This window comes from Anarhichas minor, unplaced genomic scaffold (genome assembly GCF_050575085.1).
Source record: "Anarhichas minor isolate MPS153535 unplaced genomic scaffold, ASM5057508v1 ptg000087l, whole genome shotgun sequence".
Taxonomy (NCBI): domain Eukaryota; kingdom Metazoa; phylum Chordata; class Actinopteri; order Perciformes; family Anarhichadidae; genus Anarhichas; species Anarhichas minor.
This window is the reverse complement of record NW_027466533.1, coordinates 2,039,479-2,066,869: the sequence shown is the minus strand read 5'-3', so window position 1 is coordinate 2,066,869 and position 27,391 is coordinate 2,039,479. Positions and strand designations below refer to the sequence as shown.

The window sequence follows — 27,391 nt, the reverse complement described above, 5'->3', positions numbered from 1 at the left end:
CATTTTCACGTGTAAAGACGCCTCCAGTATAGTCCAAATAGGTTGAAACATAAAGAACCAACAGACCAGACAACCACATATTAAACTTAAAGTGACTGGTCATCCCAAAATCAAAAATACATATTTTTCCTCTTAGCTGTATTGCTATTTAAAATTCTAGACTGTTTTGGTGTGAGTCGAGATATCAGCTGCAGAGATGTTTGCCTTCTCTTGAATATATTGGGACTATGTGCCACTCGGCTTGTGGTGCTCAAAGGGGCAAAATAATGCATTTAAAAAACTCTTGCCAGATAAGCGACAACTTCGTTCGGCTCATTTTCTGTAACCAGTGTAGCACTAAAGCAGGGGTGTCAAACTCATTTTCACTCTGGGCCACATCAGCATCATGGTTGCCCTCAAAGGGACGGTTGTAACTGTAAAGTCTTACAGTTAGTGTAAATATAACTACTCCTAACATATTGGTTGCACACACTGTCTCTGCATTTGATTATTGTTTATTCAAGTGTAAAAATATTGTACATGCAGTTATATAAATGTAAAAATATATTTAAGCACATTTCTGTTATTATAACTTAAATCCTTTTAATTTAGGGTTAAGAAACCCACATTACTCTATCAAAGATCTAACTATTAAAGAAAATATGAAAGACAAATATCAAATACAAGTTATTACAATAACTTTTTTCAAAGCTTAAAATCCTTTCAAGGGTGCGTTTGCACAATCCCACGTGAAGTATTTCATCTGTTGTACAGACACGTTTAAAGTAGTCTTCAATGTACTCACAATACATTTCCATGTCAAATGTACAGTAACCAGCCAAAGAGCTGCTTCTATGACTGTGTTTAAGTATCTCATATTTATGACTTTCTCTCTCATAATTATGACTTTCTCTCTCATAATTATGACTTTCTATCTCATAATTATGACTTTCTATCTCATAACTTCGACTATGGGGATATTTTTATTATCAAGTCTAACTTTTTATTTTTTTATTTATTTTTTGCTGGGCTGATTCGCGGGCCACATAAAATGACGTGGCGCGGGCCTTGAGTTTGACACCCCTGCACTAAAGCATGGTGGTGGGCTAGCTAGCCAACTAGCTAGCAAGCTAGTTAGTCATCAAAGCATGGTGGAATTATTAAACTAGCTAGCTAACTAGTCCACTAGTTAGCTCTAGCTGGCTAGAATGCAAGGTAACTAGCTGGCTTGTTCGCTTGCTTGCTAATTCTGCCATGTTTTAATGCTACACTGATTATGGAACCGAATATGGAGACGAACAGCGGGCTCTTGGACAAGCTATTTAGCAAACTAGCCAGGCATCCATCTCCAGAGCTGCGTCCGCTCTCTTCCTGGCGACAAAACTCGAAGGCCCCACTGACATGGGTCTGACCACAGAAATAATATATCTCTCCACTATAACTAAATCATGTTTACACATCATCATCACATCATGTTTGATAAAGAAATGTGCACATCTACAACCCTGCACATGCACAGTGTACAGTATTTCCGTTTGCACATGTGAAGGATTTCCAGCCATTTACACTCATGATCCACATCCACAGCGGGACTGAGTGTGCGGGATCAGAGAGCTAATGAGTTAACACTGCAAGGAGGGTGAGCAATCTAGTACCTGACATTTACCAGCTCTAAAAGGTGTAGTGGCAAAGACGTATCAGACATAAAAGCAAGGCTGAGGTGCGATGGGTGAATGGGAGTAAAAGGGAGGGAACCTGCATGAGAATAGCTGGTTGTTACATGGCAAAAAAAAAGTGAGTGTGTCAGCGAGATAAGAGAGGGAGAGATGAGTAAGCTAACATAAGACAAGGGGTTCATAGAGGAGACAGTGGCCTGTGGGGAGACTTCTTAACAGGAGCTGGCCCTCTGACAGTGGGACCAGTTGCTACCATTATCTGCCATGTAAAGACAGCTTATTGTGGTTTAGCACAGCTGCCTTCTGGGACAGAGGAAAAAGCCTCCAAATAGTTAAAGGGAGTGCAACAGTGTGAAACAACAGCTTGCAGGATGGATTTCAAAAAATGGTTGCTGTGTCTCAATCCGCATACTTCTGTATTTATACTTGCTATTTTAAGTGCATACGCGTTTTCACACTGACAAGAATGGCAAAATGGCAAAACGCCGAACTCGAGGCTTCGAAACAGCAGTCCACAAACCAATGGGTGGCGTCGCAATGACTACGTCCACTTCTTCTATACAGACTATGTATACATACATTGCATACTACAGGTCAACAGACATCTGTATCTGCCAAAGTTACTTGGTTAGAATATGTAAGCCAACAAATTAAAGTAGAATATTGCCTATTTAAATGTTTAAAACAAAAAATATGCTCCATTATTAAAAAGGTTGAGAAAAAATGGGTTTGACTCCAATCCCACCCCTTTCCCAAAGTGAAGCTTCTTTCCTCAGACCTAGGCAGGAACATGCTTGTCTGCCCCAATGCAGTTTCCTTGTACAGTCGGCATGAATAAGGCATGCAGGGTGTACGACAAGGCCTATCCTCTGTGTCCAGTCACTTATCATTAGGGAGAGTGACACACACTAACTGCACTGTGTCATAATTAGACCCTTCACTTGGAATCTGGAGGAATAACACTTATGACAAGTTTCTACCGTGGGGTTAAACACAAGCAACAGCCGCTGCGCTGCTCTCTGCTGCTGCAACTGTAAAATAAAAAAGGTCCTACAGCAGTGTTTTCTAAAAACATAAAGATGTTTCTCAAACTTATTTTTAGTCTCGATTGATTTGAGACTGTTAATTGGACACTAGAGGACAAAAAGGGCTGCAGTTATTTCCATTATCATATTCCTTTTTTGCTTCAATTATTAAAATATTCAATTATGAAAAATAAAATATTCAATTAAATGATTGTCTGTATCACACATCACAGTCTAAATAATCCCATCCAAATGTCCCAAAGCTCCAAGGTAGTAACAGTCCAAAAGCCAAACACTGTATACACACACAGAAACAAGCAGTAAATCCTTACATTTCAAAAGCAAAGAAAATTATTTTAATTCATCATGTAAGAATGCAAACATTAATTTATCCTTGATAGATTCAACCCATTAACAAACTGAAAAATAAATAAATTGTTCCAGCACTAGGATGAAGAGATTTCCTTACATTTCCGGTGTCAGAATTTATTCCGCCGTGCACAGCGCGGCTGTTCTGACCTGCACCGGACAACAGCTCACTTTGGCTCAGGCTGTCGCTCTCCTCTATCCCAAGCTTCTGCTGAGGCTTTCTATGGGGATGGAAGATGGCTGGTGACGCCTGTTAATGACACGTCCAGCTACATGCTGGATACATGCATTGCATGCACACACTACTCGGGGATGACCAACCTGACTCGTTTACATTAAAATGGCACAGTAGAATGTGTCTTGAGAATACCAGAAGTACACTTTTTTTCCCTCCCAAGGACAAAATCTTCAGTCCGACATTCATTATATCAATAAAGACTAAATATTAGACACACCTCTGATTGTAAAACAATAAAATCTAACCAAACTACAGCGGCCAAAATGACGATTGAGTCTCTGAAACTGTTTTAACAGAAACTAAAAATGTTGCAATTTATTAACCGTCAACTGCAAGTGCTATATTAAACGTTTTTAATACATTTGCACACTGTATTATTGCATTTACTCTAGGGATGACTGTATAGAGTGAATTGAGAGCGAGAAGAAGGCATTTGACATGCAACAAATGGCCCTGGCGAGTCACACACCGGCGGTTACATGTTTTTTTGTCACCATCAACAGTGGACGTAGTATTTCTTTGGGGGAAAACTCCACTAATACTGTGAATGGCACGCTCGAAAAGAGATCACGGTTCTTTCTGTGAAAAAAGCGCAGGTACATGAATTGTTATATCAGCCCAGGTCTGAGTCTCTTCCTTTCAAAGGAAAGCTTAAGATCATTTATGACTCAAACACCGACTCTTGAAAACGCTGGGCTGGATTATCAGCACAAAGGATGCGCACCCTTCCCTTTCTCCCTCCGCTTCGCCATCCTCTCTTTCCTCTCCAACAGAATAGCACGCGGGGAAGAGTACACAGTGTTTCCCACTGAATAAACCACATGTGTCATCGTAGAAGATCCACTGTGTGTGCGTGTGATCAGCGAGAGGCATGGGATAAAACGTGGAAAAGGTTAAGTGTACACAAAGATATTGACGTGTGAGTCAGGGAGAAGAAAGAGGAGCGGAAAAGCTGCCGGATAGTGAGGCATGACTAAACAGAGAGAGAGAGAGAGAGAGAGAGAGAGAGAGAGAGAGAGAGATGGAAAGGAAAAGAGAGGCATGTAGGCTAGCGGGGTAGAGGTCGAGACGAAAGAGGGGTTAGAGTGAGAGGGACAGGTGTCCCCATGCGTGTCCCCTGTCCCTCTTGCGTCTAGCTGCACTAATCAGCAGCACAGTGTCCCCCTGGGTGATTTAAGCCCCATGCAGAACAGTACTCTGATGTCAACAACCTACTGATCCCCCACTGCTTCCTGGTGGAAAAAAAAAACACACACACAGATGCGCAGGCACTCGAGCAGTCCCTCTCTCGCTCACTTTGCAGCATATACTCCCACACAGGGTAGCGCAGGGCAGCGCAGGGCTGGCATCGATACAGTATTATCAGGCCCATCAGGTGACAGGGCTATTCTTAGAGTTTCCATATGCACCAAAGAGGGGAGAGATAGAGAGGGAAAAAAGAGCGGGGGGGTGAGTGAGTGTGTGAGAGAGAGAGAGTTAAGAGTGACAGAGGAGCCATGGGAAAAAAAGAGAGGAAAGTATGCATTATAATGGATAAAGGGGACTAAAATGCACCAGTGTCAGGTTTTTTTCTTCACTTTTTGTTTCTGTCTAATACAATTCTTTCATGCGGGGTGTCGCTGTAATTCACAACGCTTGCTCCGTCCACAAAACATGCAATTCCAAAGTTTAGCCAAAGCTAACATGAGGCATCAGCACAGCAGTCTGAGGAAGCAACGATCGACAACCAAGAACTGAACTACATCAGGCGGCAACCTCCAGGTCTAATAAGTGAAGCCAATTCTGAAGTGCCCTAAACCTGCAGTCTTTCTAATGGCCAGCAGGGGGCGACTCCTCTGGGTGCATTAAGTCTGGTTGTATAGAAGTCTATGGGAAAATGACTCTACTTCTCTCTTGATTTATTACCTCAGTAAACATTGTAAACATGAGTTTATGGTCTCAATCTCTAGTTTCAAGTCTTCTTCAATACAGCATGATGTTCATTTAGTGAATGAGCAGGGTATGCTTCAGGGCGGGGCTACCTTGTGATTGACAGGTCGCGACCACAGCGTTGTCAGGTGTGGGAGTTGTCCGTGTTTTCGTCTTACAACTTTAACCCTTTCACAGTGTGGTTTCAGTCATGAAAGTTAATTGTAACATTGTGGTCGCCTAAAAATGTCTCAGTCAGCTCCAACGTCTCGTGTCAATTCCAGTTGCAAAAAGAAAAAGATGGCGAAGGCCAAAAGGCCAAACTTAAAACTTCAAAAACTGTAGTCCTCATACCAATGGGTGACGCCACGGTGACTACATCCACTTCTTATATACAGTCATATTTCTCTGCAACTACACAGATTTTGATTTTAAAAAGATCACCAAAGTCAACACATTAATTGTGGATGAACAAAATCAATAATTGTAATCACCACATTTAATCAGAAAGGAATACGTCTGATGTGCAGCCCTGTTTAAAGCTGAGATCTTTAATAAATCAATTATTTGTGAGTTCAGTATTTATTTACCATAAGAGGACACTTATGGTAAATTCCATCAACAGTGCATGGTAAAGATGTTGATCTGCTCTGCTTGAAATACCCATAAAAAAGCACCAAAAACTGAAGTCTAAATCACATTTGTCATTATGCATAACTGCTCATTAGTAAAAATCGTGAACAATATATCTTTATGAACATTTAACGCTTACTCAAAAATTCTAGCAAACTATAGTTTGTAAGTAAGCCCGACTGTAAGCATTAAAATAAAACTCATAACATCAAAGCTGTTTTTTTTTATCATGCACTGTTGATGGAATTTCAGGAACAGACAACATTGCTGAGTTACGGCGACAGCATTATAGCACCTTATTCAACTGTATCAAAAGTGATTTGTATAAGGTGGACAATTTTGAGAGTAATGAGTCAATGGCAATTGCGTCATATGAGGTGCACCAAGCTATAAATAAACTGTCCGAAGGCAAAGCAATTGGATTAGACCATATTACTGCTGAACACCTTAAATATGCTAGTCCGAGGTTAGCTCCTCTCCTCGCTATTTGTTTTCCTGGCTTCATGAATCACGGCTTGTTACCAGACTCAATGCTGTCTGTTCTCTTAGTGCCAGTCATTAAAAACAAAGCTGGTAAAGTATGTAGCCTAGATAATTACAGGCCCATTGCTTTGGCCAGCGTACTGTCAAAAGTCCTTGAACGAATCCTGCTGGACAGAATACATGACTTTATCACCTCCACAGATAACCAGTTTGGCTTTAAAGCCAAACATGGCACTGACTTGTGTATATATGCCTAAAAGGAAATTGTCAACAAATACAGAGGTCAAAACTCATCAGTTTTGATGTGTTTTATTGATGCCTCCAAAGCTTGGCCCCATTTGGGGTTAGCAATGGTGTCCGACAAGGGGGAATTATGTCCCCAGTTCTGTTTAATTTATATATTGATGATCTGTCCAAGCAATTGAAAGCCTGTAATACTGGGTGCATGATTGGCAATACTCTGGTTAACCATATCATGTATGCAGATGATCTGGTGATCTTTAGTCCATCTAGCGCTGGTCTTCAACAGCTCCTCACTATATGTACTGTGTATGGTGTGGAACATGACATCAAATACAACGCCAGTAAGAGTGCTATCTTGATCTGTCGAACCAAAGAGGACAAATTTCTAAACTTGTCTGACTTCAAATTGTCTGACAAAAATCTTGTTGTCTGTGATGAAGTAAAATATCTTGGTCATTTTATAACGGAACATATGACCGATGATAATGACATTTCTAGGCAATGTCGTAGGATGTATGCACAAGCAAACAGTCTCTCACACAAGTTTGGTATGTGTACAGATGGAGTGAAGATGTCTCTGTTCAGAGCATATTGTACACCACTCTACACTGCACACTTGTGGTCAAACTACAAAAAAAAAAGCTTACAGAGACTTCAAGTAGCTTCTAATGACGCCATGAGAATACTGCTAAAGAGACCGAGATGGAGTAGTGCTCGTGAAATGTTTGTGGCTGCACGAGTCAATACTTTCCAAACAGTTTTAAGAAATCTCATGTATAAATTAATTTGTCGACTTAATGACTCTGAAAATGAGATCATATTGGTTTTAACAAACATAAGGTTTAGTAGCACACGCTACCAGTCCCAGCTGTGGTGACATTGGTACAGCTGTCTATTTGTAAAGCATTGCTAGGCCTATGTACTTTTATTGTTTGTGTATGTCATTTTATGTATTTGTCTCTCTGGACCCTGAGTCTGAAATAAAGTCTATCTATCTATCTATCTATAGCATTATTTTATAAAATGCTCTTGATTGTTTTGGCTGGCAACAAGCCCGGCACTAAAAAAAAAGAAAGATGCACACATGCAAACCAGTAAAAAATAAATAAAAAAGAAGTATAAACGTACAAATGCCTTCAGAAAAGAAAAGAAAACTGCATATACAGAGAGAGAAAGAGGAGTGCGGAGATTAATGCAATATGCTCCATTAGACAGCGGTGTAGAGGCTTTGCTGTGGGGAGAATCTGCACTGAAACAGATTCATCAGAGCCACAGTGCTCCGGTCTGGATGGATGCCATTTGTGTCTGAAGGCAGAACCTCACCCGCTACTATAACTCACGGAGCACACGCTCACATACTGAAATGTAACAGGGCCCGCTCAGACAAACTGCACGGCCACTACGCTCCCATGTAGGACACGGGAGAGCAACAAGGGCAGCCTCGCACCACAAGACACACACACACACAAGTTACATAAAGTACGTACGCACACACAAAAACATTAATGGAAAAAAAAACACTCCCTTTTTCCTTGGCCGCTCTCTCTTGGCCTCTGAAACATGCACAAACAGTGGTAGCAAAAAGAAACGTCCCACCCTGCTGTGAGAGTGCGCCACCTCTGCTCCCACTTGCTGTAACTCTGGTGCCCCCTGTCACACTGTGTTATTAGTAAGCAGGCCCGAAGCTTTTAACCAGCTAAATTAAGCTAATCCGCGGTTGGCACAGTACACTTCACTGCAAACAATTTGACTTCAAAATGTAAAGTGACTAATTAGTGTCGTTACTAATGCCATGGTCTTTATCTTTTTTTTAATCTTTTACATTAAACCTCAAACAGGTTTCGCTCAGGTTTTTCTCATTTGCTCGGCCCCGCACCCACCCTTCCCCTTTTTCTTTTCCAGCGTATTGGGAAATTCTGTTGAACCCGTTACGTCGATGCTAGATGAGGATGAGAAGTCCCACTTGGACTTATGGAGCCTCGGTACATTTTCCAGTTGCCAACAGTCAGTGGTGATAAATCAGAAGTCGGAGCCAAGCAACCCCCTTCCTCCGCTGTGACGGATGACGGGGACGCAAAGTTGATTTGAGTTCAAGGCAAACGGGCCATAAAAAACAATTAGCTATAATTAATTCCGTTTTTTGTAAACTAAAATCCTAAAAACTAAAAGCCACGATAAAAAAATGGTTGCAAATAACATGAAGGGTTTAAAGAAATGTGGTCTTCATAAAGTAATAGTTTACTGCTCCTGTACAAATATGCCAGAAAAAATAAATCAATGTGTGAATCATTTTATAATAATTTCAGTACCCTCGAAAGCCAAGAAGTCAAAATGAATTAAGAGTCCCAACCTGCACGTCCAACAATGTTTCCCACACTGGCTCCTCCTCAAGCCCTGGTTATTGACTCATTACATTACATTCTCAGTAGAGGTGTAAGTTATTAGCGACACACTTGAATATTGCCATATTATGTTATAAGATACTGTATCGATTCTCAAAAAGAATGCATACATTTTTTATTTAGAGTTTACATGCAAAGATTCGTGGCAGACAGAGGCTCAGATGCACAAAAAGTAGTGCCATGATGTTGGATGTTACAGGGACTGTGATGAATGAAAATGCAGATAAGTAAACTTTTTTTTTTATGCACATGGCGGTGTGTTCATTATACTGCAACAGTTTTTCTAATATATCGCAATATATCGACAGATTCTTGCCGACACAGCCCAAATTCTCAGTCACACTAACACCAATATAGCAATATGTATACAGTATATTGTGAACAAAAGGAACCACCCAGTATACGTGCCATGTGTATGTGCCTTGTGTATCTCTGTACATTCATGTGTAAACAGGTACACCGATAAAAGTCACTTTTGCTGCATGTGTTTCAGCACTCCCGCTGCGCTCATCTCATTTTATGCTGCTATAATCACTGTACCCACTCAGTGAGCAAACATAGTGAGCGTTCTCTGGCTCCATTAAGACAATAAGAGAATATATTATCAATAGTAATCACATTTACTCGCTTGATGCTCAGGCTGGATGAATGAGGCATACCAACTATTTTTATTTGTCTGTATGTTTACCTGATGACAGTAAAAGAAAATAATGAAATGCGTTTCTTTTGTCTCATTTATAAAGTATTTAACATGTTTTCAGGTTTTCAATAACGTTTCTCACGATTTATATATAAGATGTATTGTTAATCCGGTCGCAATGGTTTGGCATTCTTTTTTAAAGAGGGTCCCCAGAAAGACTTCAGTATTTATTGTACTTTCCATTCACAATTCATGAGCCATATTCCTGACAGCTTTACTGTCAATAGGGTTAGAAACATTATATGTCTATTATATGTCTTTCAATAACAAACCTGATCAAATGCAGTAAAAAAAACAACCACTGAGTAATAAATGGAGGCTTACATCCTGCATACTATTGTTAGATGAAAGTGTATAGGCTCTCATGATGCTGTTTTGTTGCTAGATCTGGTGACCTTTAAGTCCCTGTTAGTCACTTTTTCCCAACAACAGCCTAGCTTTAAGCAGACATCAGCAAATCTCCTGGTCAAACCAAGTTTTAGTGAAATAATATCTGTAATAGAGAAGTCTTCATTGATGATATAATTATATAATTAAATTTAAATATATTGAAATAGCATCTGCTTAGATGCTATTTCAATATATTTAAATTTTCAGAATCTTTCCCTCCAAAGTCCATGTGTTGATATGTAAACTAACATGAATGCACCATGAATGCGCAGATAAGCACATGGCTTGCAACATTTACAGCGTGCCACGTTCAAGTATAGAAATCCAGGACGCGATTCTGCAAGACTTGGAGGAGGGTTGATGGGCCACTTCGCGGACGAGGCTGTGGCAAAATGAACGTTTCTCAAAAAAAAGAACACATGAAGAATCATCACTACTACATTATTATGATTAATAACGGCTTTACTTGGAACACCATAAAAAAACACAAGGCATCTTCCAGTTTCAGACCTTACTGAAAAGCCTGCTATACCATGCGTCCATACCCACAACTGGGCATCAGAAGTGCTTCCTGCTCCATGTTCTAAAGAGAGAAGGGGGGGGTAAAGCCATTATAAATTGAACAGGACAGAGTGCAAGCAACAGCTGTTGTAGCTACTGTATTCAACTGTACCGGGCTAGGCACACATACGCACATATATATGCGCTCTGAAAAAAAAATGGCTTTGTATCTGATGCATATTTTTGAATGTGGACAAATAGATTATTTTTAAGAGCTCGCTGTCCCTTATGGAAAACGGGTAAAGCATTGAGAGAAACAGTCGGGCAGCAACACGGAGCTCCATTCGCACTTACAGGCAGCAGATGTAGGAAGAGAGGGAGAGGAAAACTACGACAATACATTCAGATTTCGTCTCTCTGAGTCATACGAGAGATACGTTCCGCAACTCGCGCATTATTGACCCAGACTTAATTACGCCGTCTGTTATTTCACCGAGCACAAACAAGACTAGACTTGACGCAGGTGGTACTCCAATTAGAAGGGAAAAGCAGCGGCGCGATGGGGTTTTGTGTGCGTGTGTTTGTGCGTGTGTGTGTGTGTGTGTGTGTGCGTGCACGGACGTGTGTACATTTTCATGACTAATAATGTCGTGGGAGAGGTCCTTTGCCACCCTGGGGGCAGGCTGGACTCAACAAAAGGGCACAGAGGTGTTGAATGAATCAGGTGAGCACAGGTGCTTCATGGCAAAATAATATAAAAAAAAATTGAAACCCTTCCTTGGACACACGAGCAGGCACACACACACACACACACACACACACACACACAAACAAACAAACACACAAAGGTGCATGCACAACCACTATGCAAGCACACACTCTTTCAGTTTGACTTCCAGCTTGTCAGCATTTCTTCTGCACTCTGGTCGCACACTCATAACATGCACGCAGGTAACACCTGCTACACCTGTAGCTCCCCTGCTGTGACAGCAGAAGTGATTAAATTCATTGACTCTGTTAGAAACTGAAAAATGAAATAGTGTTTTGAGAAAGACCAATTTTGCACCACAGCCAACAAGGCTTGCCAAGAGTAGCCTACAGTTGAATGTGTCAAAACTGGATCTGTCTACCTGCAATTTCCTCCACACACTGGAAAGAATTGTCATGGAAAGACGACTCATATCACCAAAGCACCAGCTGGTTTCTGTGTTTGTGTGAGAGCAGGTGGGACTTCCAAGTCCGGGCATGCCGCTCAGTTATCAACTACAGAGGTCGTGTCTCCGCAGGCTGACTGCAAACAAACAGATTTTAACAACCGCAACATCAGGGCAAGCTAGCGCCGCAGGGGGGGGGGGGGCAGGGAGGGTGGCGAGAAACGAGGCCAGGGCAGCTGAAACGCTCCGAATCGTGACGATTCCATTATGAATATTTCACTGCATTGTTTTTTTTAAGATTACACACTGCTGAATAATTAAGATTGCCTTAAAATGCCTCAGATTTAACTGAGGCCCCCTCACAAAAAAATATGCCATTTAAGTCCAAACAACCTCTGGAGCAGCAAGTTCACATGAAGTACATGGGGTTGGTTTTGTAATCTTTATGCAACCACTTCTGGGAACTATGACCCTTGTTTGATAGGGAAGCAATGGATCATAAAACTCACGGTTTCGGGTCGTATCACGGATTGGAGTCACGGATCAGCACAAAATGAAAAAAAGGGAGTAAATGTAACTCTTAGAGATCCCCAATCACGTTTCTTTGCCGCCAATACCTATTGCCGATCATTGATGATCCATATTGGCGAATGCCGATCGTTTTTGTTGTTTTGTTTTGTTGTAGCAACCGGTCTACAAGGTTCAATGTTATTCTTTTACTTTGTTAAAGCCATCTATACTGTTTTTTGCATAAAAACACAATTCAAATGAATAGGAAATAAAAGAAAAAAAGTCTTGTCATTAGTAGTTTGAATTATGTTTTATAAGCTGCTTAGAGCTAGTACTAGGCCTTGTAACTGAACGGCACCTCCATTCGTTAGCCGCTAGCGGTGCTGCTAGCGTTACTAGCTCTCCTGACAATTTCAACACGGATTTGTTGTTCACAATATAACATTATCAGGGATTGGCAAATAGAAAGCATGAATGCAGATGTCCTGATCGGCAATATTTTTACTGACTATCATCCGATGGCGATTGTCAGTCAACCTTTATTTCACAACGCGATGATAAAACTGTGTAATTAATCTGCGGTTCACATGCCTGCCAAAACCACGAAGGGGGATCCGTACGAATCACGGCTCGACTACGGTCTGTAACAGCACTAATGTTTTGATTAAAGACTTACAAGAGATTAAAAAAATCTTAATATTAACTGCAACTACACTGGCACAGTTACTGTCCGTACTAAACGTATGGATTCACTGTCATCCTCCTGTGCCGACATGCACCGGAGCTCTGCCGACAAGCTCACTTATGCTGCTTAAATAAAGAGTGCTTTTATTTTTCTTCCAAGGAAATGATCAGGTTTGTCCACACACCATTTTGCTGCCGTGCCGTTCATAATATCTAATAGAGGAGCGCACGAGTTAAGTTCCTTCTTACCACCACATCCAGACTGGGAAAGCACCACAGGTAGCGATGCCTCCAGCTGTGAACGGAGTAATGTTGGTGGGAGGTAAGCCAGCAAAGGGCTTTCCTTCCTGACGCGTTAGTTACATCAACAAATGCCAAGTGGCATTAAAAAAAAAAATGTCTTGGCATTATTTTAAGCCTTTTTATGTCATTCAAAGTTAATCGTACTTGTGGTGAAGTCACACCCGATCCTTGGAAGGAGTAGCTGTGTGATTTACGGTCGCGCTAGCAGCATGGCTGTGGGGAAGGTCGGTTTGTTGGTCAACCCACCACTTTGGTCAAAACTGAAATATCTCAACGACTGAATAGAATACCATGATATTTGACATGTCATGGTCCCCAGAGGATTACCCCTACTCAAATTAGGAAATCCTCTCACTTTTCATCGAGTGCCACCAGCAGTTTAATGTTTTAATTTGACTAATAATTTGGTTTATGACCAACTACCTGCCAAAATAATGACATTCAGCCTCAGTTGTACTTTGTGTTTATTGCTATTTAGCAATTATTATCATGCTAACAGGCTACAATAAAATAGTATGCATTCCCTGCCAAACATCAGCATGTTAGCATTGCCAATGTGTGCATGTTAGCCAATACAAATAATGAGGTTCGTTATCATGCTGTTATTGTGCCCTGCCAAATATCAGATTGGCTGGAGTGGGAAAGTTGCTCAGTTCAGATCTTTAACATCAAGGTCAATTTGATGAAGACCACAATCTTCCCTTCATGCGCCTGCAGTCATTTCTATGAAGCTCAGAGCAACAGCAGCATGTATTGCATCATTTATTGCCATTGCGCCATACATCACGTTGAACCAACATGGCAATAAGAACGGGCCTGGACGTATGGCCCTCTATCTTTCCGAGTGACATCCTGAACCATTACCGGCCACAATCCTTTGCTCGCCATGACATAATGTGGATAAACCGGCGAGAAACCATCTCTCTGTCCGCGTTCATATTTACTGGGTCACGATTACCTTGTGTCATGTCGTTGAATCGAACAGTGAGACAGCTTCAATTTGTCAACTCAGTCAATGCTCACAAACATGACGTGACGACACATTTACAACAAAAGGTTAGTGCCATGATAGACCTCTGAAATCAGTCCGAAGACAATAACAAATTCACTTCACAATGCGTTTTATAAGGTTTCTATTTTGCAGCAAAAACTACAAAGAGTTTTCTCGTCTGACAACATGCATATCCAGCGCCTCACTGGATTGATGGCTTCTTTTTTTCTTTCTTTTTTTGCTTATGTTGTAGTTTTGCTACAACACCATTAACCCTCAGGTGTCCCATCTCCCACTTTCTTCTTTATTAATACAAACTATGAGGGTATTCAGCTATCAGTTCCTCGATCTATTTTTATCCCAGCACTTCTAATAAGATCAGCACGAAAACACACATTAATATAGAGAGAGTCTGAGAAGGCAGTTTTCTGAGGAGCTCAGCAGCAAGGAGTGGCACTGTGCAGGGTGTGTATGACACAAGGACCTTGGTGCTTCCCTGAGTGTCCTTGTCAGTTGCTCTTACCTTTCCTCGCCATCAACGCTGCTGCCAATCCTCTCACGTCAATTGAGTAATCAAATAAGGAATGGCGCGAATCAGTAAATCTGACAAGTGGATGTGCCACGAACACGGCAAGACTAGTATGTATGAACACGGATCGTTTGTTAGCACGTTAGATGACAAGCGCCCTGCGCAGTTGGGGTTGTCATGATTCAAAAAATGAAAACCTTTAATATCATTAGCGAGAAAATTGCAGTTGACTCGGTGCTCGTTCTAGATCGTCAATGACAAATGTTTTTGCTTCGGGTATTATAGTTGTGTAAATAAGCAAGGGGGCAAAATATGTTGCTCAGAATCAGGCAGCAACCTCCGGTTCTGAAAAGTGAAGCCAACGCGGAAGTGCGTTAAACTTGGATACCACGACGTTGCACGGTTTGGGAGTTGTCCTTTTTTTCCCGTCTTAAACTTTAACACTTTCACAGTTTGTTTTAACTTCATGAAAGTTAATTGTAACATTTAGTCGCCTTAAATTAGTGTTCTGTTCCTCTCGTGCCACTTCTAGTTGCAAAATGCAAGATGCCGACAGCCAAAATCCCGAACTCACTGCTTCAAAACAGTTGTCCACGAACCAATGGGTGACGTCAAGGTGACGACGTCCACTTCTTAACAATCCATGCCCATAATGAAAAAAAACACAACAGTAAAAAAATCTATTACTCCAGCAACATTAACCTCAGTCAACAAAATTATTTTAAAATTGGATTATTGGTGATGGAGATGTTTGCCTTTTCAACTGTAGAGCGGGCATACAGTGTATCTGATGAACCCGACTGCTCCATTTTAAGGCCATTCGAGCAGTTAGATAGTCTAATTTAATAATCAACGGTTTTATCTCTGTGAAACAATTCTCTTCTGTGCTACACAAATGCCAGAATAATAAAGCACAGATCGTTTGCCTTGTGTGGAACTTTTCTCCCTTCTCAACAGTCTGCGTGTCTGAAAACAAATGTGATGACTTTCCTCTTTTTTTTTTTTTTTTCCTGATCGAGACGCTTCAACAGTACGCCGGGCTCAGCTTCCCTGTCAATGATCATTCTATTATAAAGTCTCAGATCTGGCATATTTTGCCCGTGCTCGCATTGATCCGTGATTTTCGCCCATCCCTATCCCAACTCCATTCTCACCGCTCAAAAAGACTGCTGATTTGGTTATCGGAGGTGGGGGGGCATGCACTTCTTCCGCTATCGCCACCTTCTTTGTCCGTGTCAACAGAATCTCGAGTTACGGTGGAGATATTAGGAGACCTTTTTCTTGCTGCTGTGGTGAGTTAAAGGGCACCGTGGATGACATTTGGCCCCCCATCAACCAGACTTTGGCATGCAAAAGACCCAGTCCTGCTCTTTCTAAAAAGGATCAGATGTTACTGACAGGTCACTTTGAAAGCAGGTCTGGGGGAGCCGATGCAGGGAAAAGTGATACAGCGGAGGAGGAGGAAAAGGGAATAAAGTGCACCACAAACAGATAAGAGGGAGATAAGGAGCCCAACCGCGGAGGATTAGACTGCTGGCTTAAAGAGGTGAAAAATCATCTCAAGGTAGCATTCAAATTCACAATGATACAGTCATCTGCAATGACACCATATCCCAACAGGAAACCAAGGGAAAGTTCATGTTTAAGTTCATGGTTGACATCATCTACAAGTGTCCTCTTGTGAAAACATACATGTAGCCATTACATGGCATAAACCAAGCGTGTCGACAGCCAACAGCCCTGCTCTTTTACAGCAACAGACAGAACCAGTGAATGGTGAACACGGTGAAAGCCCTGAGGGAGACAGATCAATCACACGAGTTGGTTAGAGGAAACATGATGGCAATAAAAACGTACAAGTATACAGAAAAAGAGTTCAGGGATCATTAAAGAATACACAACTTCAAAATTGTACTAAAGTCACAAGGCCAAAACCGTATCATCTGCATGTTTTAACGCAATTATACGCATATAATTGCATTAAATTATACGCCGTCTACACAGGACACCCACATATGACACGCTCCGCTAAACACACATTCAATCTGGGTTTGACCCATGCGTGAGTCTGCTGTCACAGGTTAATCCCTCTGCATCAGCGTTTAGAGACTGCAGATCCACACACTTCACCTTTAAACCACACAATTACGTTACATTACATAGTAAGTTTCTCTCTATTGCGAGCCCTTGTTTCCTGATATTCTATGATCTTGGATCTATATTCTATGTTCTATGTTCTATTGTTTTTGATTCATGTTCTATTGCCCTTGTTTTCTTTATCTTGCATCTTGTCTTTAAATAGTTCAATGTTTTAACATGAATTATATACTATACTCTGCTACAAACAATCAATATCATTGCATTAAAGGGAACTTTGGTATTTCTCACCCTGGATTTGGTCCAATAGATTGCTTCAGATAGCTGCCGCTGAACAGGCTGCAATGTAACTGCTCGGGGCAACTCCTCACCATTCACGTCTGTCCACTAAAAGTGTTTGTTGTTGCCACAGACTGGGTAAGATTGTTATTGTACTGTAAGTGTCTGATATGATTATGGAAAGGACCCTACAAAGAAATGAAATTATCAAAAATATGGGTCAAGTTTGTTGGTCATGTTAAAATAAAAAATCTGGTGCTCTTCAAGGATAGGGCAATAACGCATGTAGGCTACAAACAAAAAACATACAATCCCACGCCGTTATCGTTGGGAAATGATTGGTTAGGTTTAGGCAAAAAAAACTACTTTGTTAAGGTTAGAAAAAAAAGATCACCGTTTGTGTTGAAATAGTAACATAATCGCTCATGAAATAAATTATTCTTCTCATATCATTTTGGTCACTGACCACAGTTGATTTAATTGGCAGATCTGTAAAACAGAGTTCCTCCGCAAAGAATCACAAAAAAGGATTAAAAAAATGACCAGAACAAGGGGGCAGGCCTAGTATGAACGCACCGTAACAACCTAACTAAATAATCACCCTTGACGAACTTTCTTACGTACCATTGCGTAACAAGTGTAGAGTCGGCCTTTATTTTCACACGGGAGTTGAACAGTGGTGTCCCGAGTAAAAGTCCCATGTTTGTTTAACCGCCCTTAGTGGAATTTCCTGCTTGTTATGTCGTTATTATACCACGTAACTTTTAATCGCTCGATATAGTAGCTACTACGCAGAAACGTACAAGGCTAACATATTTGCCCTGGTGACCGAGCTGAATTTAACCCCACATCCAAGTGATCTAAAAGAACGATTAACGACACACGACCACGCAATTATCATCTTGGGCGCCGAAAAGATTTGTCAGCTCCGAGGACTCTGAGAAGCCGTCCTGTACCAACATTAATATACCTGCACAGCCGTTCGCATACCATGACATTTTCACGAGCCGTCACTTCTCCCCGCAGTGCATCCATCACTGCTCTACACCGGTGATTTAGGAGGGCCCTCTGCTTTACTATGAGAGGGGTTTGAACAGCACACAGGCACAGCGTTTGTGACTTTGCCTCATTGATCGTTGACAAAGACTCGTCTTTCCTTCAATCCGTCATTGGATTCTCAGCAGCAGGAGAGAGTCTTCACCTTTCTACTGTCTACTGGGAAACCTTGACACCTATCTCTGACCCCTCTTGCTGTAAATTTTAAACTCTCAATACACAGAGAAACTATTATTTTACACTTAAAGCAGCATTTACTTACAGCAGATGCCATTATTGGTTCATCTCAGTTTTCTGCCAGAGGGTTATATATTATTCCATGAATGAAGCATTCAATAAGCGGTAACTTCATCTCACCAATCAGGGCGTCTGCCGTAAAATATTGTAGTATTCTCCACTGCGAGTGCATGAATGGTTATTGATCTGAGGAGGATATATCACAAAGATGAATAGCGTGGGGGAGGTCAGATAATTAGGTCAGCGTTGTAACGTGATAGTCTGCCTTGCTAAGTGCCACCAAGTTTCAATTGCAGTGTGTTTAAGAGGTGGGATACCGAGAGGAATGAATGGAATTTCGATTTTAATCTCTGGTTCTCTGTCGCACCATAAACATTCCAACACCAAATATATACACACATTTAATGGATTGGTAAATGGGTAGATATGGTAACTACCTGTGACAATAGCAATAGTGGTGGAACAGTGGGATAGTTCAGCTTCTTGATGAACTGACTATTCTTCCCACTTATTCAGACTCATGAAGGACGTCTTTTTATGCCTACCTTTATGTGTGAAGGTATGCTGAGCTCAGCTGAAGTCACGGATGTCTGCATGTTTAATGTCTCCTGTCCAGGCCGGTATAACTAAAATAGATGTTATCATTTACGTGGTTATGAAAGTGTCATTTAAGCTAACAAAGAAGTGAGATTGGAACTTCCTTTTGACATGAGCAGCGTGATGACAGTAGGTTAATAGCCTCGCTTCATCTCAACAAAATCACTCAATTACATTTCCTTCAAAAACCTCAGCCATCTATAATATAAATATTACATTTGATTGACCGTAGCTTGATGACCGTAATCCATTCCTAAACTTTCTAACTTACATTGAAAGTTGTTTCCAACCATTTAAAATCCAGCAAGAGACTACAGTAAAGGAGGCATGGTACAACGACTGCCACTGAATTAATGACTGAATAAATCAATCAATGCAGAGCACAATACAACGATATGTTGACTAGTGTGTGTGGTTGTTTGAGAAACCAAACCAGAAAAGTGTGCGACAGCAGTCACACTAGTAAGCATTTCATGTTGTTGCAACGACTGCTTTTAGTTTTAGTTTTCCATCCATCCACTATCTTTAACCGTTTATTATATTAGGCTGGAGTCGATCCCAGCTGACATTGGGCGAAGGCAGGGTTCACCCTGGACAGGTCGCCAGACTAGAGCAGGGCTGACACATATACAACCATTCACGCTCACATTCACACCCACCTACCAAATGTAGTCACGTTTTAATGTTTTTTTACATACTTTGTTCTCGTAAAAGTTTGTATTTTTATTGATTAAAACAAACCTTGTCATTAATAGGGGTGTGATGATGTAAGATAGTGAATTATATGCTGCTTAGAGCTAGTTTTAGGTAGTTAAACAGGTGTTAAGAAGTTAAACGTCATTATTAATCTCTAATATCTATTTATGTTGCTGTGAAACATCTTCAAACAACTGTATTAATTCAAGTTTCTCACCAACACTACAATTTACGAGATTACATTTGAACACATCCTCCAATACAAATTTTCACTGAACAGAGCCTGAACGCATTATAATGTAACTGAACCTAACTTTCATTCGTTATCCCTTGGCGGGTCTGCCACCGTCCTGTCAATTTAAACACGGATTGATTGTTAACAATGTATCATTATCAGAGATCGGCGACTAGGAAAGCATGAATGCCGATGTCCTGATCGCATATATTACTGAATATCAGTAAAACTTTATTTCACACTGTAATGTTTAACGTTTAACTGTGTAATCAATCCGAGGTTCACATGTGTGCCGAAACCACGAGGGGGGATTCGTATGAATCGCCAATGGTCCGTTACAGTTACACCACTACCCAGGACAGGTCGTCAGACTCTGGTAGGGCTAACACATATAGGCAGACAACCATTCATGCTCACACGCACACATACCTAACTAACCTAACCTAACATATCTTTGGACTGTGTGGGGGGATCCGGAGCACCTGGATAGAACCCACTCTGACACAGGGAGAACATGTAAACTCCACACAAGAGGGCCACTAGCCCGGGTGCTGGGCCTCTGTGAGGTGACAGTGCTAGCCACACCACCAGCGTGCCAGCAAGATGGAATGCAGCGGGTCCTACACCCACAGAGGTGAGTTTCTGTTGCGCCCCCTGTGGGGGGGAGCTACATTTAAAATCTGAACTGATGACATCATCTGTAAGAAAAAACAACAGATTAATAATTACCCTGTTATTTTACCTCAGTCGGGTCTTGTGGGCATTGAGCTGAGATAAATATAATGATCTGACATGATCAATCAATGGGCACAATGTGGTTGAAACAAGAAAGTTGATTAGTCGTCTACCATAGAGATAATATCTGACATATTAATAGAATAATTATATAGTTCTGAAACAGAATCAAAGTTCTTAAAGGAATGTATTTCAAAAGGTAAACCGACAGAGAATCAGGATTATTAAAGCAACACATTGTAAAAAGTAAATATCCTCATTAGAATACTGTTGAACAACAGTGATATGTAATCTAGACATCTGATAAACTACAGTAGCTTGGCAGCGATTCGGCAAACAACATGGCCAAAATATGTATTAATACATATCCCGCACTGCTCATCTGGTCCTCCCCTCCATTTATGGTCACTGCTGCAAACACACACTGTTCCATGGCAGCTTATTTTCCCTGAAATTCTTTTCAAAAGATCAATTTGGTTGATTAGTCAAAAATTGGTCGCACACGTCATGAATCATAAACTTGTCATGTACCATAATACAACAGTGCCGTGCAAATCAGATCCTCAGATGCAGCCGGGAGGGGGAAATGGAAGAAAGCGAAGAAGAAAATGAGCAACATATTTCTGTAAGCAATGGCCTGAGAGTTTGTCAGAGAGGATAATTACTCAGCAAAAAAAAGGGATTTCACTTGTACACAGCCATGGTCCTTGGTTATTGCCTGAGCGAGGCACTGTGACACACCTTGGCCAGACCGCTGCTCTGTACACACAGCGTTATGACACTCTCCCACATTTACACTGCAAAACCGTCCTCACACAGCGAGGTTGCAACAGGCTCAGGGATTGTCATTAAAGCACAGTGTAAACCCTGATGATGCAGCAGAGTAAAATATGTCCGTTACACAGAGGAGATTTACCAAGAAAATGGCGCAGAGCAAATGTACGTCAAGTTCAAATTCACATTCACGAACACAAAAGAGAGAGGCGTCTTGAGGAGGACGTCAGCGTCCGTCGTTCAGCCGTGATTTGGAGGACGTCGTCCTCCCAATGGTGGCGTCAGATCAGAAAATGCTTCTACATGTCGCTCCAGAGGGCACGGACAAACGACCGATTTTGTTGTTTAAATTCAAAAGGTCCGGGCTTTAGGGCATGAGAATGCTGTTGAAACAACGGTTATATGTAATGGAGACATGTGATAAACTCTAAATTTACAGCCAAATTAAGTCATGTTTTGATGTTTTTTGACCTCCAATTCATCAAATATTGATGGAATATTGACATGTACCCCTCATGAATATGTTGCACAATTTATAAAAAAAAACAAAGATACAGCCGAAAATAGACTTAGCCTTAGTACATAGGGCTCCGCCCTACCGGGTGAGCTACCAGGTTACCCCAATGTTGAATGATTATTTTTGGCGACCTATTTTCTATTAGTATAGCTCATTTCTAAACTACATTGAAGGTTGTTTCCAACCAATCCAGCAAGACTCTACGGTAAAGGAGGCATGGTACAACTACTGCTACTTATTTAATGACTGAATAAATCAATCAATGCAGAGCATAATACAATGATATGTTGACTACTGTGTCTGGTTGTTTGAGAAACGTTTGTAATGACTGCTTTTAGTTGTATTATTCCTTCCACCCATTATCTTTAACCGCTTATTCTATTCAGGGTCGTGGGGGGGCTGGAGCCGATCCCAGCAGACATTGGGCGAAGGCAGGGTTCACCCTGGACATGTCGCCAAACAGATGATGTCATCAGTTCAGTCAGGTCTTGTGCACATCGAGCTGAGATTAAAAAAAATACCTCACACAATCAACCAATGGGCAAAATGTGGTTGAAACAAAAACGGAATGTATTTCAAAAAGTAGATGTCTCGATCATTTTTGTTTTTGGCTGTCGCCAGATGTGACACAGGAGGGGAGAGATAAGTTCAACCAAATGCTGAATTAGACATTCCTAAGTGACCAACATGTTAACTTATAACTTATACTTATAAGATAAAAACACGGACAACTCCCAACAACAATGTTGTGTTTCCGACCTGTCAATCACAAGCTAGCCCCGCCCTAAAGCATACTCTGCTTTATGGTCTATTTGACTCTAAATACGACCAAACTTACTAAATGAACATCATGCTGTATTGAAGAATATTTCAAACTAGAGATTGAGACCATAAGCTCAAGTTTACAATGTTTACTGAGGTAATAAATCAAGTCAGAGGTAGGGTCATTTTCTCATTTTTTGCAACCAGAGGAGTCGCCCCCTGATGGCCATTAGAAAGAATGCAAGTTTAAAGCACTTCTGCATTGTTTTCACTTTTCAGAATCGGAGGTTGGCGCCAGCAAATAACCCACACAAACAAGGGAATCAACAGGTACACCACAGTGGCCCTACAACCTACGAGTGTTCAACCATCTTGTTCATCTAACCCACTTCCTCCTATTACTTTACTTCTTTCAGCCTTTCCAACATGCGAGGCTGCAAGACAGAAGGCAGAGTAAATATTGTCATGTGCTCAGAAGAAGAGTAACAATGCCACTGTACATTGATGGGAAAAATCTCAGCCAATTTGGGTGCCAAACTTCCCACTTGTCTGCAGGCATTCATCGGTCCTCACATCACATCTGGTGAGTCTCTCTTTTGAATACCGTACCCTTTTTTTTGTTCATACATCGGCGCGTGGAGCCGTTACATAACCGGTAAACCTGAAGAGTACTGTGAGAGGAGATGATTCCGTCGAGGGCGTCACAAAAGGCGGCCTTGAAATCGTGACTATGTTGCCATAAGAGCGGGTCCGTCAAAGGGACTACTTTAATAGCCATTATCAAAGAGCAATTCTTACATCACATGTTGGGCAAGGTGTTGAGACTTAATGCGAGCCGTGTAGGTCTGTCAGCAGAGGAGAGGAGAGTTCGGTGCCACTGTACATCCACAGCCGTGCATCAATCTTCTTGGCTTCCTTGCTCGGCCTCGAAATAGGTTCATATTTTATGCAGGACAAATAATACGGAATAAACTCCAGAAGCATTGCATACATAATGAAATAACCTCCTACTCTTTGGCATGCTGCTGTATGAAAAAATAATTGGAAGAGTGGACCACACACACACACACACACATAGACATGCAAACATACTCTCTCTCGCACACACACACACAAAGTGTGACCTTCACAGGTTTGATCATCTGCAATGCAGTGATTAGTTGTATTGGTGTGGAAGCAGACTGCATTGATAAGACTTTTTTCTCACCTCGTATGGATTTCTTTTTTACATGTCGCAGACTGTTAACGTCAATCGCACTGTGAGCCAATGAAGTGATCCGATACAAGCAAAAGAAATATTGTACGTCTCCCGTTTGACCGGTCTACTGTCGTGATAGCTGGACTACTTTTAAAAGAGTGATAATCGCGTAAGACTCGTCCAAGCTCTCCGCCGGGACTCACCGTGCTCGCCTTCGGCCTTCAGTGCCTTGCGTAACTGCCGCTCCACGATCTTGGCAAAAGACGTCGCCTCCATAGCCGGCTGCAGAAAGCTGGATCGAGTCTTGATTCCTCTCAAGTCCTTTTGACGGCAATTTCAACTAAAATTTAGAATAAAACGTATCTTTTGCGCCGCTGCTCCATTTGTTTTCACACGCCTCATCATGTCCCACGCAGAGCTTGACACAACCTTTAAACCCGGAGCACGGCCGCCTCCTAACACACAGACACGTCCCCTGTCACCCACTTGTTAAGACCCTCCCAAACCAGAAGCCCCCAATGTGCAGATTACCGTATCCCACAGATAGCGCCGACACCTACCGCAAATGCCTGGTGCCGTCGTGTCATGGCTAAATGGTGCTTGGTGACATGGCAACCTACATTCTGCCGGTATGTCATGCGACCTCTGGCAAAAAAGCTGTAGTAGTTTAGCAACATGTGTGCAAGCGCCTCCCCGGCGCTGTATCTGTCTGGGTCTCTGACACGCTGTACACTGAGTGCTTCGGCCCGTCTCCAGCCTGGTGTGCATAACCGAAAACAACTGGCCTCGCTTGCGCAGGGAACCAAGCACTCACCGCCACAAACAGGTTACTTAGTCACCGCCCGCCCCATCATCTCTCTCTGGGTCTGTATAAAAGGACAACAGCCGCAGGGGGGTCAGCCTGTAACTGTTGGAATTGAACTTCAAGAGAGGGATGGGCATGAGGTTGAAAATAAGAACTTCCAAAAAGGTCATCAAGGCGACAAAGTGTCGGGCTGGCCTTGTGTGGTGAATGAGATGGAAGCTCTGGGGCTAATGGGATTTCTTTCTTTCTTTTTTCTTTTACACAGCAAAACAGTTTGGAAGTGTTTCACTGCTCCCAAACAATGTAAACAAAAATGAATGTATAGAGAGAGAGAGAGAGAGAGAGAGAGAGAGAGAGAGAGAGAGAGAGAGAGAGAGAGAGAGAGAGAGAGAGAGAGATGAAGAGAAGGGGGAAAGACAGAGGCAGCAGCAGCACAATACTGGCTGCTGCACTGCAGCAAAAAAAAAAAATCCACACAGCATACCGTAGCCACCACACAACCTCCAGCGCTGCACAGAGCAGACCCCTGTACGGGGAGTGATAGAGCGACGGACAGAGCGAGGTAGACAACGTGCACGTATGTGTGTGTGTGTGTGTGTGTGTGTGTGTGTGTGTGTGTGCGCGTGTGTGTGTGAAACTGGGAAAGACAATGTTATTTGTGTACTAGGATTTTCAACAAATGACACAAATCGCATCAATCGTAGAAAAAAAACCAAAAGGACTTTTGTATCTGTAAAAACAGGCATGAAAAAAAAACATTTGAAACCTACACAGTGAAATTTGTAAGAGCGTCCCCTGAGTCTGGAGCAACACAACAGATAACGGATGATGCTCTGAATTAGGCCAAATTCCACTTTTACTCAGGATTGAAACGTAATAAAATTTCTATGAACACGTCAAAGCCGGTGACGCCCAACTGTTACGATGATCTGTGTTGGCAAAATGTTGAGAGCTCCACTCAACCAGCTGCTCAGTGGGCATTCAGACTGAAAACAGCCCTGCATTAAAGCTTGGGTTGCTAATCTTGAGTAACAAGCAAGAGTACGCTAGATTTTTAAAAAAGTGTCCAACATAAAAACCCAGCCCAGTTTGCCAACTCTTTTCCAACTAAAGTAGCTCGCAGCACTAGCTCCAAACCTAGCTAAATCTAGCAAAAAAGTTGGCAACACTGGCAGCCCGTTCCTTCAGACCTCCCTCCAAAACCACTCCCACAAAATGATCATAATGGCAACGTAAACAACGGGCAAAGCAAGCACTCAACGCTGTCAAGCTAGCGGCTTGCGGAAAACTCTGGTGATGAGCAGTGAGTGCGCTACAGTCCCACAACAGCCGCAGATCCGCATTTAATTTATTTTTGTTTATTGATTGCTGTCAGGATATAAAGAGCATTTTAACCAATATAACAAAAAAAAATGTTTTTGAAAAAGATTATCAACCCTAGCTTTAACATAAAATACAAGTAAGAATATACATGTTGTTCAAGTTACCAGTAAAAAAAAATACTATCCAGGAAATCCAGGTTCAGAAATAGATCCACGAGTTTGAGAGCTTCTCAAACGCCAAAACTCTGAATTACTTTTTTGCTTAAGTCGTTCAGAACGCTGCCTAACTCGGGGAAAACAGCCGGTTCTGCCTACAAAAAGAGGTAAATAACCCTGCTACACCGCAGCCCGTAAAAAGAAATAAGAATATAGGTCCCTACCAAAATATAACGGAAATACAAAGACCTCATCTCTTTTCCCAAAACAAAAATCAAAATTCAATATTTACTTGCGGGAATATTCACTCTCCATGGACGCATCAAAATATAGTGTCAGCAGGTTACAGCCCGGGAGGAAACCAGCAGAACAACACATGAAACTCTGACTCCTCTTTTTCATTTGGAATTGATCTCTTTTCTCATCTAGTTCTCACCATCAACTTTACATCCAACAGATACACCATAAGTGCAAACCTGTCGTCTTACTTAAATGACACTGTGTGCCCTTGGTAATACTGTATCTCCATATTGGCATGATGATGACCATAATAAGGGAAAGAGAGGGAGAGAGAGAGAGAGAGAGAGAGAGAGAGAGCTTCCTGCTCATCCCGTCAGCACAGTCAGATGATGGACAACAGTATTAAATGAGCTACGGGCCAACAGTGAGTCATGCAATTACATCAGCAATCAATCATAATCAAATTATCAAAATGTACTTCCAGCACAGGAAAGACCCAGACCCAGCTGACCTCGCTCTGTGCCCCCCTGCCCCCCTCCTCCTCCCACCGGTCCTCATGGCTCTGAAACAGTAGCAGCATAGCCATCTCTTTACAGCAGCGCGCCTCTGGCTTTGTGATTCGTAGCAACATGTACAGTGGCTCAATAACACACACACACACACACACACACACACCAGTATGTTCAGTCTGGTGTGTTTGATAAAGGTTAAAGACGCCACATCCCCGTCGTCAGAGCCACGGGGAACAGGAACCCAACCTTCTCGCGCATCGAGCGCGGCGACGAGCTGATGTGACTGCATCATGTTCTGCTGCTACCTGGAAACAATATTACCGATAACGTGGATGGACTCCCTCGCCACGCTCTGTCAGCCCTTTAAGCACCGTCGCTGGGTGAACCGTCAACAGGCTGCATTAGCATATGCATTTTTTGTCTGTATCATAATTACAGTATTGGAAACTGATGAC

General features: G+C 41.9%; 1 protein-coding gene across 2 annotated transcripts in view; it reads right to left on the bottom strand.

Annotated features, from left to right (window-relative positions):
- The window catches only part of fgf14 (fibroblast growth factor 14), a 113,575-nt gene that overhangs the window by 70,186 nt on the left and 15,998 nt on the right, over positions 1–27,391 (bottom strand). The window contains exon 1 of one of the 2 annotated variants that reach the window (XM_076081970.1): positions 24,105–24,177. The exons of the other annotated variant lie outside the window; for it this stretch is intronic. Within the exon in view, the coding sequence (XP_075938085.1) occupies positions 24,105–24,177 (73 nt within the window). Of the gene's footprint in view, positions 1–24,104; positions 24,178–27,391 lie in introns of those variants that run through there. 2 annotated transcript variants of the gene reach the window in all.